Genomic DNA, 17,782 nt, shown 5'->3' with positions numbered 1-17,782 from the left:
AAATCTGGCGGCAACGATCCCCCCTTGGGATAAAACAATTCAAGATGTATGGTGCCACTCAAGTAGCGAAAGATGCGTTTAACTGCCTTCCAATGCTGAGACCCTGGGCTATGTATAAACCTGCTCACCTGTGAGACTGCAAACTGAATGTCCGGCCTCGTAATGCATACATAAATGAGGCAACCAACAGCTGTCTGATAGAGTGTGACATCAAAGTGATCTCCAGCATCATGAAGACTCAACTTCAAACCTGTCTCCATTGGAGTAGCAATAGGCTTGCAGTCTTCAAGGCCAAATCTCCGCAACAATGTCTCAATATACTTTGTCTGACACAAAGCAATACCTCCATCACACTGCTTAAATTGTATCCCCAAATAATGATACAAATGCCCCAAATCTGACATCTCAAAAGAGGCATTCAAATCAGCCTTAAAATCAGCAATATGACTCTCATTTGGTCCTGTGAGCAGCATGTCATCGACATAGAGAGCAATGATTAGATGTACACCATCCACACGTTTAACATACAAAGTGCTTTCTGTTGGACTATTCTGAAACCCATGTGCAGTCAAATATGCATGTATCTTTTCATACCAAGCTCGTGGAGCTTGCTTTAAACCATATAAAGCCTTTTTCAACCTGCACACTTTGTTTTCCTGCCCTCTTTGAACAAAACCACGAGGCTGCGATACATACACCTCCTCATGCAAATCTCCATTCAAGAATGCAGTCTTTATGTCCAACTGATGTACATTCCAACCATTATGAGCTGCCAATGCACAAATGCTACGAATGGTAGTCATACGACAAGTGGGAGCAAAGGTCTCATCAAAATCAATGCCCTTTTCTTGAGCATAACCCTTTACAACAAGTCTAGCCTTATAGCGATCAACACTGCCATCTGGCTTTCGTTTCAACTTAAAAACCCACTTACATCCAATGGCCTTTTTACCAATAGGCAAATCACACAAAGACCATGTATTATTCTTCATTATAGCATCATATTCACTTTGCATTGCAGCCAACCAATTTTTTGAATTTTGTGCCTCATCAAATGAAAGAGGTTCTTCCTCTTCACACATACTAGACACAGGCAAAGCATAACAATCTGATGCATAAGAGGCATGCTGAAAACCTGAACGAGTACGACTAGTCATAGGTGCATCAATCTTACTATCACGCAAGGTTTGCACCAGCCATTTAGGCATACCTCTAGCCTGCTCATTTTCAGCCCTATCCTCATGAATTACATCCTGTAAATCTGCATCAGAAATAGGCTGATCTATGATGTCGTTTGAAATCTGCATAGGCTGAATATTTACCTCATTAGGACTTACATTTGAATTCCCACCTGTAAAGAGAGGCAACAATGTATCAAATACATCGCGTGAGCTTACACCTGTCTCTTTGGTACATGATAACAACGGCTGCACACCATCTTCCACAAAAACAACATCTCGACTAATCAAGATACGCTTTGACTGCGGATGATACAATCTGTAACCCTTGCTCTCAGCACTGTAACCAACAAAAATGCATTTAACAGCCTTATCATCCAATTTTCTGCATTGTTGCACAGGCACTAAAGCATAGGCCAAGCAACCAAAGACACGCAAGTGACCAATAGAAGGCTTCCTACCATGCCAAGCTTCGTATGGAGTAATAGACTGCAAGGCCTTAGTGGGACACCTGTTGAGTACATATGCAGCACACATGACAGCCTCAAGCCAAAACGCATGTGGCAAAGCTTGGCTCTTGACCATACATCGTGCCATCTCCATAAGTGACCTGTTCTTCGTCTCAGCAACACCATTTTGCTGAGGGGTATACGGCACTGTACATTGGTGTTTTATCCCGCGACTAGCCAGAAATGCATCAAACTCTTTAGACATGTACTCCCCCCCTCGATCAGTACGGAGAGTGCCCACAGTACAATTGGATACATTTTCAACCATAAGAAAAAACTGTTTGAAGCACAAAAACACTTCGGACTTTGCCTTCAGTGGATATACCCATGCATGCCTTGAGTAATCATCAATGAAAGTCACGAAGTACAAGTGTTTACCAAATGACGGAGTTTGCATAGGCCCACAAACATCACTATGTACAAGTTGCAATTTGCGAGTGGCCCGCACAGAACCATCCTTTGGAAATGCAGAACGCTGCATTTTGCCCAAAATACATCCTTCACAAACATGTTTCAATGGTGCCTCAAGAGGGGGCAATGAAGCAACCATATCAAATTTCTGCAAACCGCAACAAACTAGCAAAGTTCAGATGACCAAAACGAGCATGCCATAGTTTTGCATCTGAAACTGCCTTTTCATCAGATAATGCATTTGCTGAATCTTCCACACACTTGTCATAAGAATTGAGCCTATACAGCCCACGAAACAAGGTGCCAGATACAATAATCGTATCACTAGAAGTCAAATCATGAACAGTACATCTGTCATCCACAAATTTAACTACAAGTCCAAGTCTAGCAAGCGCAGAGACAGACAATAGATTCTTCTTTATCCCTGGCACATACAAAGCATCTGAAAGTGTGAAAGCACTGCCATTTGCAGCCGTAAGCATAATTTTACCAACGCCCTTCACTGGGTAAGAAGCATTATTGACACATGTGACAGTATTCCCATTAGGGACAGCCTCAAGAGAAGTGAACATATCACGATACGAGGTAATGTGCTTTGTAGCACCACTGTCAAAATACCAAACATGAGAGTCAACAGAAACTGCCAAACATGCATCATGTACAGATGGGTCATACTGGCAATACACGCTAAACGCCCATTCTGTATCCTGCACAACATTTGCAGAATCTGCATTTGTAGAAGCATCCGCTATTGTGGCTGCATTTGACTCTTTCTTCTTTGCCTCTTTAGCCTTTAGCTTAGGGCAATTCTTAATGACATGATCATTTGCCTTACAATAGTTGCACCTGGTCTTTTTCTTGCCTTTATCAAGAGCCGTCTCACACTTATTGTTGCTACCTGTCAAAGGAGAAGAAGTTGCAGACCTACTAATAGGAGAAGAAACAGTGGAAGGGGCTGCCTTACCACTTCTTCTCTGCTGCTGGGCAGCAATAAATGCTTGATCAACTGCACGCTGCCTGGCCCTGTTTTGCCTGGACTGCGCTTCTTGCAAGAGCTTGTTCACTAAAGTATCATACTTGACAGCATCAGGTCTGTCCTCATTAAGAAGTCTCCACGTGGAAGCAAAAGTCTGATATGTCTCAGGTAAAGCATCAAGAACAGTCTGCACAAGAGAATGATCAGGAATAATCTCACCTGCAGAAATCAACTGTTCTTTGAGATCTTTAATCTCAGCAAGAAAAACATTCATGTCATCATCTTCTTGCATAATCTTTAATTCTAGCTCTTTACGCAGGTAAGCGATTTTTGCCTCGTTACGACCTGCATACAAACCAGCTAGAATATCCCAAGCATGTTTTGCTGTTTTAGCTGAACGAATATGTGGAGTGAGTCACGTTTGACAGAAAGTGCAATCAAGGCATGAGCCTGCGCATCTTTACCATCCCAACGAGCTTGTCTCAACAACCCCTCTCAAGCTCATGATGTACCATACCAATTTTGTCAAACCCCCTTCTCTATAAGGGCAACAGTAGAACTGCTAGAACCTGCAACATCCTCAACAGATCCTACATCCACAGAACCTGGACGTATATCCATACCCTGCACAATGTTCCACACTCCTTTTGCAACCAAAACATGCTGCATCATGTATGCCCAAAGTGGGTAGTTGCTGTCTCCATCCAGTTTGTCTTCAGCAAACAACATGCGAAATACATCATTGCTGTTATTAGCCATGGCCACTGACTGAAACTGATGCAAAAGCTGCCTGTAATGAAGCAAAGACTGAACTGAAAACAACTCGTGCTATGTAGCACGGTCCACAATAGAGAACATATGCCTGTTTTGCAGAAAACTGCACTGTCGAAATTTCTGCAGAAAATGACGAAAACACCTGTGCAGAACTTGAAATGCAAAAACGGAGCCCGAAACGACCTCAGATGCAAATTCTGAGAACGCAAAGACCTTCGGGCTTATTTATAGAGTATAGGGACCTGCAAGCGCTCGTGAAAACTCACCTCAATCGGAGAACGTGAGTCGGAGGGTGCTGGCGGCGTAGCCCTGGGAGCCGATGCCTGCTCTGATACCAATTGTTGGAATTAGGGTTGCAGGAAAGCACACAAAGCTTGGAGAAGAAGAAGCAAGAATGCACACAACACAAAGTGTATTAGATTGTGTCAATGTACAAAAGATAAGTTAGCCCTAGAATGATGGGCGTATATACAAGCCAGGGAAAAAAACCTCCTAAAGAGGGAAAAAGTGCCCCGGCGGTCCTAAGTGTGTTCACACACATCACTGCCTATATGTATGGCAACAAAATCAGCCTATCACTTGGAATAACAATCTGGATACGGCCTTCAGACTTTTGAAAGATAAAGTCAAGGAAGCACCTATCTTAGCATTACCCGAGTCGGCCTTATGTTCTTGAAACTGATGCCAGTGACTATGCCATCGGGCCTGCTCTATTTCAAGATGGTAGACCTGTTGCTTTTGAAAGTAAAAAGCTAGATGACACTCAAACTCGTTGGCCAACCCTTGAGAATGAGCTTTATGCTGTGATTCACGCTCTCAAGGTTTGGAGACATTATTTATATGGCTCCAAGTTTGTGGTATTGACTGATCATCAGTCAATCAAGTATGTGTGTGATGCAGATGATTTGAGAGGAAGGAAAACTCAATGGGCTGAATTAATGCAAGATTTTGATTTTGAAATTCGTTATAGAAAAGGGTCCATGAATAGTGTTGCAGATGCGCTTAGTCGAATTAGAGAGGTGAATACTTTGTCGTTCACCGAGATTTCTACCGACTTATTTCAATCATTGAGAGAGCTTTGCAGGACTGATAATTATTTTGGTCCATTTTGGCAGAAGATCCAGGACGGGAGCTCATTGATTGACCAAGACTCGATGACTGAGCAACCTACCATTCACGCTCCAGGAGACCAGTGGATGATTCGGAATGGGTTACTATTCCTTCCGTAATGACAAAATTTGTGTACCACAGATCCCAGACATTAGGTCCAAGATTCTTAAGGAGTGTCACAACGCCCCTTCTGCTGGACACCTTGAGGTACACAGGACACTATCGTTCATGAAACACACTTTTTATTGGCCAAAGATGAAAGGGTATGTAGAAGATTATGTTCTCAAGTATCAAGTTTGTGAAGCAAATAAAGCTGAACGCTTTAGACAGGCTGGGTTGTTGCATCCTTTGCAAATCCCAGGTAATAAATGGAAAAGTATTTCCATGGATTTTATTACCGGATTGCCAAGAACACATCAAGGCCACAATTCTATTTGGGTTGTGATAGATCGCTTGACAAAAATGGCTAGATTTTTACCGATCCGAAAGACCATTACAGCTACGCAATTAGCAAGGCAGTTTATCGAGCAAGTGTTTAGGCTGTACGGGTTACCGCAAGACATAGTCAGTGATAGGGACTCTAAGTTTACAAGTGATTTTTGGAAACTTGTTTTTGAGAAGTTGGAAACAACTTTGAATTTGAGTTCCTCAGATCATGCTCAATCTGATGGCCATACTAAAAGAATGAATCAGATTTTGGAGGATATGTTTCGAGCATATGTATCCAAACGGCAGAGTTCATGGGAGGATTATCTTCCTATGTTAGAATTTGCATATAACAATACTAAGCATACGAGTACAGGTTTTAATCCTTTCATGCTTATGTATGGTTTTCAACCTAGATCACCTGTTACAGTGGGATTCTCAGGACTTCAACATGATGCAGCACGTAATTTTTTGCAAGATATGCAAGAAATGTTACAAGTTGCGAAGGAATCTATTAGAAGTGCTCAAGACCGAGACAGATTTTATTCTAATAGACATCGTTCGCCCAAAGAGTTCTCTAAAGGAACGATGGTGTATTTGCGAGTTCCGAAAGATTTCGAGACTTTACGTACAGGTCGATCTCCGAAATTATCCCCTAGATATTGTGGATGTCACCAATTGGCCGACCATTTGGTCCATCTCCAGTTTTGTGTCTCGTTCACTTGAGGCCAGGCCGGTGTCTCATGTGAAGAGGCCAGTATTTTTGCTTAACATGGACGGGAGCCAGACTGGTGCCACCCGTGTGTTAGCAGGATGGTGTCGTATGGACGGGAGCCAGACTGGTGCCATTCGTGTATGACCTGGACTGTGTTCTATCCATGGGATTGTCACGCCATGGAAGAGCCAATATTTGTGCCGTGTCTTGCCTATGGGACTGTCACTCCATAGGGAGGCTCATGCCTGGAACTGTGTTTTACCTATGGGACTGTCACTCCATAGGAAGACCAGGATTTATGTTTTATGTCGTGCCATTTTGTGCCCGACAGATATTTTGTACTTGTTCCATGAAGAGGAGATTGTCAGAATATGCAGCGGAGATGATGACCAAATCTGGGAACACAAGAGCAAAAGCAAAAACGCAGGCAGAAAAACAGCACAAGAGAGAGACAGATGTAGGCGTGTAACTCTGCTCTATATACACAAGAAGATCCCGAATAATGATACAAATGAAGTATGGGGGCTGAGGACCTATATATACCCCCCTAGAGGGCAGTCGGCCAGCATAAGAGAAGCCCACGACTGATAAAAGAAGTCCACGACTGCATTTATGCAGTCGGCCAGCTATTTGGTGCCAAAACCTGATCAAAACCAGTCGGCCAGCAGCAAGAGTGCCCACGACTGATAAACATCCAGTCGGCCAGCACTGTACTGCTCTTGGCACCCTCTGGCAGCCCTCCCAAGCCTCAGAAAAATGGGAAAAAATAGGGGAAAAATGCGGAGAGTGGGGAAAAATGGGAAAACACCTCATAAGGGCAGGCACACCCACAACAAAGGCCCTGGTGTATAAATCTAGACAGGAGATGACTTCTAACACCCCCTCTCAGCTCCTGGCTGTGTAACCAACCACTGGGAGCTGGGGTGCCGCCTGAGCAAATCCTGAGAGCGACTTCGTGAAGAGGTCCACCGTACTGTCCTCCGTCGAACAGAACTCCAGCAAGATGTCATCAGCAACAATCTGTTCACGAACAAAGTGCCTCTGGATGACCATGGGTTCCTCCAGTGGAAGCCCAAACCTGCAATGCAACCTCCTCCTGCTCCGTAAAACTGCTCCTGGGCCATAAGTAGATCTCCTTGTGTCCGGATCTCCTCCCCAAACCGAGTCACTCCAACCGCGGAGTCGGACTCCATCCAACAATCCCCCTCCTGTGTACAAGAGTCCATGATCCTTCGCATGCCGCAGAAACCACAGGAAACGCAATCCTGCCTCCCAAAGAGACATCTGCAACCAAGAGCTCAACTGCCTCATCAGGAAGCTCCCATCCAATCTGATGTCCATCAACCAGATCAATGAACCATACAGCTTCTGAGTCACAGAGACATCACACTACTCACAAGGATCAACACCTGTTACGGTGCACAAACAAGTCCTGGAAACCTGATGAAACCTGTCAACCACCCCCTCTGAATCCGGAACCACAAAGCCTGGAGAAACCACCTCCTTCTGCAAGTAATCACCTGTCACCTGCCTGGCTTTCCGAAAGGTCCCCGTGGAAAGAACATCCTTAACTACTGGAAGTTCTATGTCCCAAACACGATGAGACATCAGAGTATAAGTGACCTGTTCAGCTTCCTCTGACTCATGAACACAAGAACTACCAACCTCAGTACTGGAAAGTTCCGGCCAACTGCTGCTGCCATCTACTGCCAAGCTATCCACCACCTGGTCTTGGAAAGCCCGCACCTGCAGCGTATCCACACTTGAGTAGCCATTACCACACTGCCACTCATCACAATCTTGAGGACCTGGGAGAGAGAGTGCTGAAAGCCTGTAGACTCCATTCTCCACTCCACCTTCCCAAACCACTTGGCCTGTTGCTTTGTCCCGGAGAGCAACAAAATGCTCATCAAACTCCACCCGTACGCCAGTCTTGCAAACCTGATGCACTGACAACAAATGAAAACCAAGTGCCGGAACATACAACACCTGGGAGGAATGCTTCCCCCCTCTGCCATCGGGAACTATCTCCATCCTGCCCTCACTGTGAACTGGGATAGTGGACGTATCCCCAGTAAGAATATGACCAGAAAGCCTGCAGAGATCCTGTAAACCGGAACGGGAAGGAGTCATGTGCCTGGAAGCACCACTATCGAGAATCCACTCCCGAGTATCCGCTGCGGAGAGTCCTCCAATCTCCTCCCTGCCTGAAGAAAATGAAGCATCGGTGTCCATCACCTCCAGGTGCACAAAAGCCGGAGTCTTCATGATTGCTGAGGAGTCTTCACCCTTCTCGGTCTTCCGCTTGGGACACTGTCTCCAGTAGTGGCCTTTCTCGCCACAATCATTACAGGTCCTCTCTGCCTTCAGTTTCTCGCGGTCAGCGTCGGACATCTTCTCAGAAGACTTCTCCGATGAAGCCTTCCCCTTGCCCGAGTTACGGCCTTTCGACCGTTGGCCAGTAAAGGCCTCCGAACCTCCACCCTGAGGAGGGTTCGTGAATCGTTCCTCCTGGTCCAGGACCATGGGCACAAGCTCCTCCCACGTGATGGTGCTGAGCCTGCCACTGGTAATCAAAGAGGAGTAGAATGCTGAGTACGAAGAGGGCAAATGTGACAGCAACGTGATGGCCATGTCCTCTGACGATATCTCCTTCCCAGCCTGAAGAACTTCCTACTGAAGAGCCTGCAGCTTGTTAATATGCTCCCGCATCGTCGACGACTTTGCAGGGCTCATAACCCGCATCTGTACTTCCAAGGAAATCCTCTTCATGGGCGATACCCTGTTGTAAAGTGAGGCCAAATGCTGCCATATACCTCTGGCCAGCGTCATGTGCTTGACATGATTGATTACCTGTGGTGTGCAGTTGAGGAAAATAAACGAACGGACCCTAGCGTTGACACGATCCCACATCTGTGTCTGGGCCTCCCGGTCCTTCTGGATCGACGGTAACTCCCCTTCCTCTACTTCCGGCCGTGGAACACCAACAACGACGAAATCGGCGAGATCGTAGGACTCCAGAACGGATTCCATCATCACCTTCCATATGCCGTAGTTGCTCCCGTCCAACTGACGGTCCACCGGGAACGTGGGGAGTGTCGGGATCTTCACATGTCTCTCGGCCATCTCAAACAGATTTGCCATAGCGGGGATGTACTCTGAAAAGGGTGGGTGGGTGGGAACAAAGAAGAACTAAAACCTGCAAGTGGCTGTCCAGCAAATCAGCCCGCCTTCCTCTTGCTTCTCCTCTTCCCGATCAGCCCAAAACAGTCCACCAATCAGCCACAAAAACAGTCCCCCTCTTGCTCACACAAATCCCAAGACCTATCTAGAGCCTAGGGCTCTGATACCATGTCAGAATATGCAGCGGAGATGATGACCAAATCTGGGAACACAAGAGCAAAAGCAAAAACGCAGGCAGAAAAACAGCACAAGAGAGAGACAGATGTAGGCGTGTAACTCTGCTCTATATACACAAGAAGATCCCGAATAATGATACAAATGAAGTATGGGGGCTGAGGACCTATATATACCCCCCTAGAGGGCAGTCGGCCAGCATAAGAGAAGCCCACGACTGATAAAAGAAGTCCACGACTGCATTTATGCAGTCGGCCAGCTATCTGGTGCCAAAACCTGATCAAAACCAGTCGGCCAGCAGCAAGAGTGCCCACGACTGATAAACATCCAGTCGGCCAGCACTGTACTGCTCTTGGCACCCTCTGGCAGCCCTCCCAAGCCTCAGAAAAATGGGAAAAAATAGGGGAAAAATGCGGAGAGTGGGGAAAAATGGGAAAACACCTCATAAGGGCGGGCACACCCACAACAAAGGCCCTGGTGTATAAATCTAGACAGGAGATGACTTCTAACAGAGATATGTCCATGATACTATTTTGCACATGCACTCATGTTTTGCATGTTTGAAATTGTTTTCGCATGACTTGTATTCTTGTATTTGCCTGCTTGACGTGCCACTTACTAAGCGGGGACGCTTGCCAGTGAGTCGTGAAGTTTGCTCTGTCTTCTGACGAGTTTTGTTGCATGTGAACAGGTGGTAAGTGTATTGCACTTGTTGGTTTAATAGTTTTATTTCTAACGTTTAATGTTATAAGGTTGTAAGTTCATATTCATTTAAAAGTGCGCACCCATTATGGACACCCACTTGTGGGCCAAGGTGGGGAGGGAAACCCCACACTTAACCCCTTAAGTGTGTGGGGGTGGGTGCATGGCCACCTATCCACACCACACCATGAAGCTGGCCGCCCCCATGCAAACGTGGGGAGCTGGCCAGCTATGATTGTTTAACTCCCCTCCAACATCTACAAAAAAAGCGACCACCCTACCCATACACATGATCGTGCGCCTCCATCTCTTCAGGCTGCGCCACCTCCTCCTCCCCAACAGGCGGCTGCCTACTCTGCATAGCGGCTGCTCCATCTCCTCCAGCAGGCGGTTGTACCTATTTTCCATCGGCGGTTGCTCCTCCACACCTCTTCCTCTACAGGCTGCAGCCAGGCGGTTTCAGCATCACAGCAGGCGGCTGTGGCTTCTGTACGTGGCTGCATTTGTTCTCCAGCGGGCTGACCTCTACACTGCAGGTGGCGCAGGCTACAACCAGGTATTTCCTTTCCAAAGGCGGCTGCTCCTTCTGCCATCTTCTCTGCAGGCGGCTCTAGCAGGCGGCTGCAGCTAGGCGGCCTCTGCACCTTCTCTTCTTCTGCTGGCGGCTCCTCCTCATCCTCTCCATAGGCGGCTTCGCCTCCTCCTCCACAGCAGGCAGCTGTGCTCCTCTGCAGGCAGTTACACTTTCCCTCCATAGGCGGTTACAGGTGGCTTTGCACCTCCTAGGTGGCTACACCTTCAACACAGGCAGCTCCTCCTCCTCGACAGGCTGCCGAGCCCTCCTGTCCCTCTCAAGTAACTGCACACAGACACCTCAGGTATTTGTCTTCCATTTGCGAGCTACAAGTAAGTGAATTCAGATTTAAGTAAAGAACTTTGTTGTAAATCTGATAAAGGATTCTCACTACGGCTAACACCTGTTCGGTGCCGGGTAGTCCAAGCTTTTGGAGAACCACGGTCCAAAGGTGCCGAGATTGGGAGAGCCAGGCGTTAGTACGGGAGCGCTTCTTTGTGCGTGGTCCTGGAACACCAGTGGGGCGCTCTCCGCAGAGTCCCGTGAAGGCACAGGACCGTAGAGACTGGACCACTCAAGTGGTCGCTCTCCTTCGAACATCTACTTCGAGCCTCTTGTTTGGTACTGTATTCATTTGTACATGGACATCATCTGGTTCATTGAACCCATGGAGCATTGTATTTGTTAAATACTCCCAATAATATATCATATATTGAGGGGGGTCGGCCCGTTCTAGCCCCAGTGCTGGTGTCCATATATCAACATTTCATTTCATTTCAATTTTCAGTTGTCCATTTCAAATTGTGATATTAAGTTGTGCTATTACGCGTGTGGGTGTCCAACGGAGTCTATTCCCACTTGACGGGATTGATTTCAGTGGACCATTTCGTATTACACAACGGATTGGTTCAGTTGCATATGAATTGGATTTGCCTTCTTATGTGAAAGTTCATCCTGTATTTGATGTCAGTAGACTTAAGGAAGTATTGGGTGGAACAGACCAGTTAGTTACTTCTCAAGAAATCATAGATGTCGAGGACATGACATTTGTTCCACACGAACCAGAAAAGATTCTTGGATTTCGTGAAAGAAGATTACATAATACGCTTATCACGGAATACAACATCAAGTGGAAGGATCGTGTTGAGGAGGACGCTACATGGGAGACATTGACTACTCTTCAGACAGATTACCCTGGCTTTTTAGTGAGCTCAGGAGTGAGCTCTTAGAGGAAGGGGAGTATGTCATGTGCACAGTGTGTATCTACCGTGTGCTACACGCACACAAGACTAGCTTCGAGGTTGGGGAAGCTTGGAGCTAGACAGGCTGATTGACGAGCTGAGTTAGGGATAGACTAACGAGCGGGCACCCAAGTATGGACGGGCGAGCGCCCAAGTGTGGATGCCCGATGACCGGCCAAGAGCCTATAAAAGGGTGGCCAAGGTTAGTCATTAGTCATATAGAGTCTCGCATGCCTTTGTGAGAGCTCTATGGTCAAGAGCCTGGATCTAGTGCAGACGTGCACCTGCTTCATGTAGCCGAAGCCGACGGCAGTCTCGAGGCCTGCGAGGGCAGCTTCGTGGCGGTATGGGACGTCACGAGGTAGAGATTGGTCGGTACCTCCATCTAGTTAGCTCAGCTCGTGGCTCAGTGGGGATAGCCAAGTCTTGTGGGCTTGCCCACGGCTGTCAAGGTTGGGAGGTGAGTCAGGCCTGCAACCCCATCATGTTTGTTTCGTTTGTTTGCAAGTTTCGAGTCTTGTACCAGGAGCGTTCTACGAGGAGATCCTATGGGGATTTGACAATCAGCATGAAACAGCACAAGGGAAGGAAGATACTCATCCAAAGGGATGAGAGGGAAAGAGGAGAATCCCCAAGAGGGGAGAATGGTGATCTCCAGAAGCCATCACCTCCAAGAGCCCAAGCCTCCTTTAGAAAGACTAGAAGAGAGGGTGGGTGGTAGGAACCAGAAAAAAAAGAGAATAGAATGACTCTCTAGGGAAGCAGCTCTATAGAAAGAAATTGCAGGCAGTCCCGAGTGAAAACACAGCTCCACAGGAAAAAACACAGGTTACTGATGAAGAAAACGCAGCAAGTGAACAACTCCTATATGCTGTAAACAGTCAACAGCAGCATGGGAAAAGAAAACGCGGGTCCCTGTAAAGGTTTCCCGCTCTGATACCATGAAAGAATGGGTACTATGCTGTGATACCCACAAAGAAATGCTGCAAGAACTGTACAACACTCTATATGGACAGCAAGCATAAAGGAGAAAAGAAGATCACTGCTGAATATCACCAGAAAAGGTAGTACATCACGTGGAGCAGCATGAGGGAGGTCCCGTAGATGCTGCCTATCACTGTAGAAGCTAAAAAGGGAGATAATAATGATGCTATAGGTGGGAGAGAAGCTGGTCGGCCAATAGAAAATCAGAGGACTGGCTGACTATGCAAAAAATGCTGAAATAATGTCTAAAAATAGGCAAAAAAATGTGTAGGGCCTAGATGCATATGCAGGGCTTCATATGGAGCCAGATACAAGCATGAATGTGCATAGGAAAGTCCATATGGGGATGAAATAATTTCCAACAATCCTATCAACCTTTACATCCATGCATCCATCTATCCTTGTTTGACTTTGACCCAGAGATTCAAGGTGCAGTCACGCTTTCTAGTTCCTGCTTTCACTCATTTGGGCAACCAGAAGTACTCCCCTCAGTTGATTGACTCAGGGTTCTTGTCCTTGGACACCCGTAGTGGCTTCTATTACAGGTTGGAAACATGCACATCACCTTTCTCAACATCTTAACCATCTGAACAACAGCTCTCCCACTAGTTCTCCACTCCAATTGAACGCCTCCTTGTATGCAAACGTGTTTTTCTTTAAGCATGACTTGTAGCACCAAGGAGGGAAGAGCATGTGATAGCAGTGAATTTGGCATGTGCACACACATGCAGTACTACCACAATCAAGAAACCTAGGCTAATTCAGACTGCCTTCTACATTAGTATGGCTTCTGCTTCGGCTCATGTTTGTTTTATCCAACTTCCTGTCTATCTATCCATAAATCTGCCCAAGCATGTGTGCCTATCTAGCTATTTCAACAGTTTCCTACCCGTTTCCATTTCCGTTTTGGGGGGGTGCCGTTTTGGTTCCCGTTTCCCATTTCTGGAGATTATGGTTTTGAGAACTATGATGAATGTCCACACCCATCTATTTGATAGATCCCTCTTAAGCTATCAAGATTCCCAATCATCTACTATTGCTAATCCTATGCATATGCCTAGGTGCATGTGCATGTGCTTTTCATTCCCCGAGCAATTTAGGCATCTCTGTGTATATGAGTAGGTGTACAGAGATATGGTCATGTTTATTTTTTTCCAGTTTTATGTTTATTTGCATTGAGTCAAACTCTGGCACCTACTTAAATATGATTACTGTCCCAAAAAGAACTATGAGGCAGGTGAAGCCAGAGAGCGACCTTTTGATTGTTTGGAAGGGTCCAGAGTCTCGTCAAGGAAGGGCGTGTATCCTCTGTGGTTCTGATTCCGGAGGTACTTGGCCTTCTCCTTGAGGGGAAGAGAGAAGAACTTCCGGCTCTGTTCAAACACTTGCTCCATGAAGGCCGCACTGATCCCATGGTTCACAAGGTAGAAGAAGCCACAGTCCAGACATGCCTGCAAACGCCCACATCAGAGCCCGGGAATAGAGAAAAAAATTGGGTGAAAAATCGTATTCGGGTTCGAGATTACCCTTCGAATCAGTTCGACGGAGGCGGCCACATCCGTGCTCCCCAAATCAATACACGCTAACTCAGGCATTCTCAGCAGAAGATTGAATCCGTGATCATAGGTTCGCACGTATACCTCTATATTAATTGATGAGGTCTACCTAAGGTTTTAACCTTAGGTAGACCTCATTAATTAATTAATGGGGTCTACCTAAGGTTTTAACCTTAAAACCTTTTTTTCCAAACGAACAAAAACGTACGTCTCTCTCTCGCTTCCTCATATCGTAGGCGTGGAGGACTCTCTCGCTCTCGCTCTCTCTCTCTCTCTCTCTCTCAAGCTCGAACCATTAATTGATTTTTTTTTGTTTAAAAACACATCTCTCTCTCTCTCTCTCTCTCTCTCTCTCTCTCTCTAGCCGAAAGAGAGCCAAAACACCGGAAGGGATCGCCTCCTCCCAAGGCTCCCAACACTATAAGGAGGCACAAGGCCTCGAGCGGCTAGGAGGCCACTCCCATTTTATATCCCTGCCTGAACCGCCATCAGTAGAACTTTCCAGATCCAACCGCCCTCCTCCTAAGGTTCCCAAAAATTATTCAAATGCCCAACTCCTAAGGTTCCCTTCTATCAACTAATTAATTAATGTGAAACAAAATTTGGCACCCATATTAGGTAACATAGTATTAATAAAACAATATATTTGTCCCCCAAGGGTGGCCTTCAAAAGTGAAACTTCTCAAGAATAATAATAAATAATGGCCTTCAAAATGTATCCTTATTTTGGTAATAGTTAACCCTTTTGTCTAGGTTGGCCTTTATCTTCAAAAGCATTACTTGTCTAAGCTAGCAAAAGCAAAAATAGAGTTCCATGAGCCTACTTGGAACATGCCCTCATCAAGTGCAGCTTTAACACACAATATCTATTAAATTAATTGTAATTTGTCAGATAGCTTTTAAGGAGAAACAATAAAGTAGACAAAGGATGGCTAGTAATCAGCACATTAAGTTGCTTAAATTGCCTAAAACTCTAAACTTAAGGGATGCTTACCTGAGGGATCCTTACTCTATTTCGATTGATCATTCCCCACTCTTTAAAATAGCAAATTGGTATGCTATCCAATGCTAGAAACATTTATGGCCATATATCAAACAACATGAGTCGTGACCTACTTAAACAAACATATGATAGTCTACAATGACTGCTTATCCTAATAATGCATGGCACAAAACATGATGGTATGGCATGCATAAGACATGCCTACTGCTATTAATGGGCCTGTTCAACCCAAAATAGATAAACTATCTTACCACCATTATCATGATTAGATAATAACATCAACAAAAAACAATTTGTGAGCTAATACATGGCACAAAACATGATGGTATGGCAAGTATAAGATATGCCTACTGTTGATAAAAAGTTTTCTTAGACAACAAATACTAAAGTGGGCCTTCGTTCTTTATAGCTTTCACATAATGGCGATGCCCTTGCCATAAAGGTAGAGGTTAACATAGACTGATCACCATAAGAGAGCCAATGTCACAAATTACTAGCAATGGTACCTAAGGGCCACAACATATATGTGCTTCCATCAAGCAAGCTTAAGCATGATGGGTCTTATTTAGCCCAAAATAATCAAACTATCTTGCCACCATCATGATGATTAGATAGTAACATCAAGCGAGCTTCAGCATGATGGGTCTTGTTTAGCCCAAAATAAACAAACTATCTTACCACCATCATGATGATTAGACAATAACAACAACAAAAAATAGTTGTGAGCTAATTTATGGCACAAAACATGATGGTATGACATGCACAAGACATGCCTCTTGTGGCAAAAAGTATTCTCGAACAATAGATACTTAAGTGGGCTTGGTTCTTTAATAAAACTCATAGCTTTCACATAATGGTGATGCAGGAGGTTGACATGGCTTGATCAACATCTTAAGAGAGCCATGGCTAGGTGAGCTTGCCAATGTCATTAATGACTTGCAATGGTAATTACGACTAACTATCTAAATGCCTTAACGTATATGTGACACCATGAAGCAAGATTCAACATGATGATGGGGTCTATTTAGCCCAAAATAAATAAACAACCATCATGATAATTAGACAATAACATCATAATGAATAGATAGTAATATCAACATAAAGCAATTATGAATTGTTCCACACTCATAAAGCTCTGATTTTCCATGATCACAATGATTTTTTGGATAATCATGTCCTGATCTATTACCTACAAGTTGCATGTACACCTCCAGTTGAAGCCACCATCAACTTTGATAGCTTTCTCTTGCACTTTCCACTAGAAAGGGGCTTCTCTTTGAGAACATACTATACATTAATTTCCATCTTAACATTAGGGCAAGCACGAAACTGTACATTGGACAGGAGCTTCTCTTCAAGAACTTACTATACACTGATTGCCATATTGACATCAGGGCAAGCAAAAACTATACATTGGATAGAAGGTTCTCTTCTAGAACATACTATACAGTGATTGTCATCTTGATATGAGGGCACTTCTCTTGTCAAAGGTAAGCAGCTCCACCTTATATCATCTTGACATAAGGGCATTCCTATTGTCAAAGATAAGTAGCTCCACTTCTTTCACCTCCTACGGTGGTAAGATGATGAACATACAAGAATGGCCAAATCAAGCTTGAACAACTACAATGAAAAAAACAAGCATTTAACAAATATAATACAACTAAACCATGCACATATCTCTAACAACATAAGAAGCCACTGATGTACATAAGAACATCCAAGAATATGTGAAACTATCAATCAATCTACCAACTCAGCTAGAGTCATAACCCCTGCTAGAAAAAATAGCACGCCTTTTTCCAAGCATTACATAATTGAACTATGTATAGAATGAAAATTGATACCCACCATTAGCTATGAGGACAATCTAACACATTAGTAAAATACCTAACAAGACCACCATAAACAAAAAGTTGGTAAAAATTGAGCTTTATTATCTTTTATGGAACTTTCTTCTTCAACAACATCCTTGGCAACCTCTCCTCAAATAGTCTATTGAATTAGGCTATGTGGCCTACAAGATTTCATATATATATCCATGTCTCATAGATGCTTTCCCAAAATCAAGCTCTTGTAAATGTTAAGGTGTTGTTAAAGACAAAGACATAAGTATTTCCAAAGTTTCAAGTGTTGGACTTTGGCTTTCAAGAGCTTTCCCAAAATCAAGCTCTTGTAAATGTTAAGGTGTTGTTAAAGACAAAGACATAAGTATTTCCAAAGTTTCAAGTGTTGGACTTTGGCTTTCATCATCTTTGATTATATT

General features: G+C 44.7%; 1 protein-coding gene across 2 annotated transcripts in view; it reads right to left on the bottom strand.

Moving 5' to 3' along the window:
• LOC147623329 (azadirone synthase LFS-like) overlaps positions 1-14,711 on the bottom strand; it is a 46,439-nt gene extending 31,728 nt beyond the window's left edge. The window contains exons 1-3 of one of the 2 annotated variants that reach the window (XM_086821470.1): positions 14,686-14,711; positions 14,484-14,635; positions 14,213-14,408 (exon numbers count right to left, since the gene is read on the bottom strand). In XM_086821470.1, the coding sequence (XP_086677596.1) occupies positions 14,213-14,408; positions 14,484-14,552 (265 nt within the window). In that variant the 5' untranslated portion in view covers positions 14,553-14,635; positions 14,686-14,711. The remainder of the gene's footprint in view (positions 1-14,212; positions 14,409-14,483; positions 14,636-14,685) is intronic. The other variant, XM_086821469.1, reaches the window with a different exon arrangement.
• Between the last annotated feature and the right edge of the window lie 3,071 nt (positions 14,712-17,782).

The sequence above is a fragment of the Cibotium barometz genome, chromosome 27 (assembly GCF_041138505.1).
Source record: "Cibotium barometz isolate CiBa-2024 chromosome 27, ASM4113850v1, whole genome shotgun sequence".
Taxonomy (NCBI): domain Eukaryota; kingdom Viridiplantae; phylum Streptophyta; class Polypodiopsida; order Cyatheales; family Cibotiaceae; genus Cibotium; species Cibotium barometz.
Note: the sequence above shows the minus strand (reverse complement) of the source record. Positions and strands in the feature narration are given on the sequence as shown.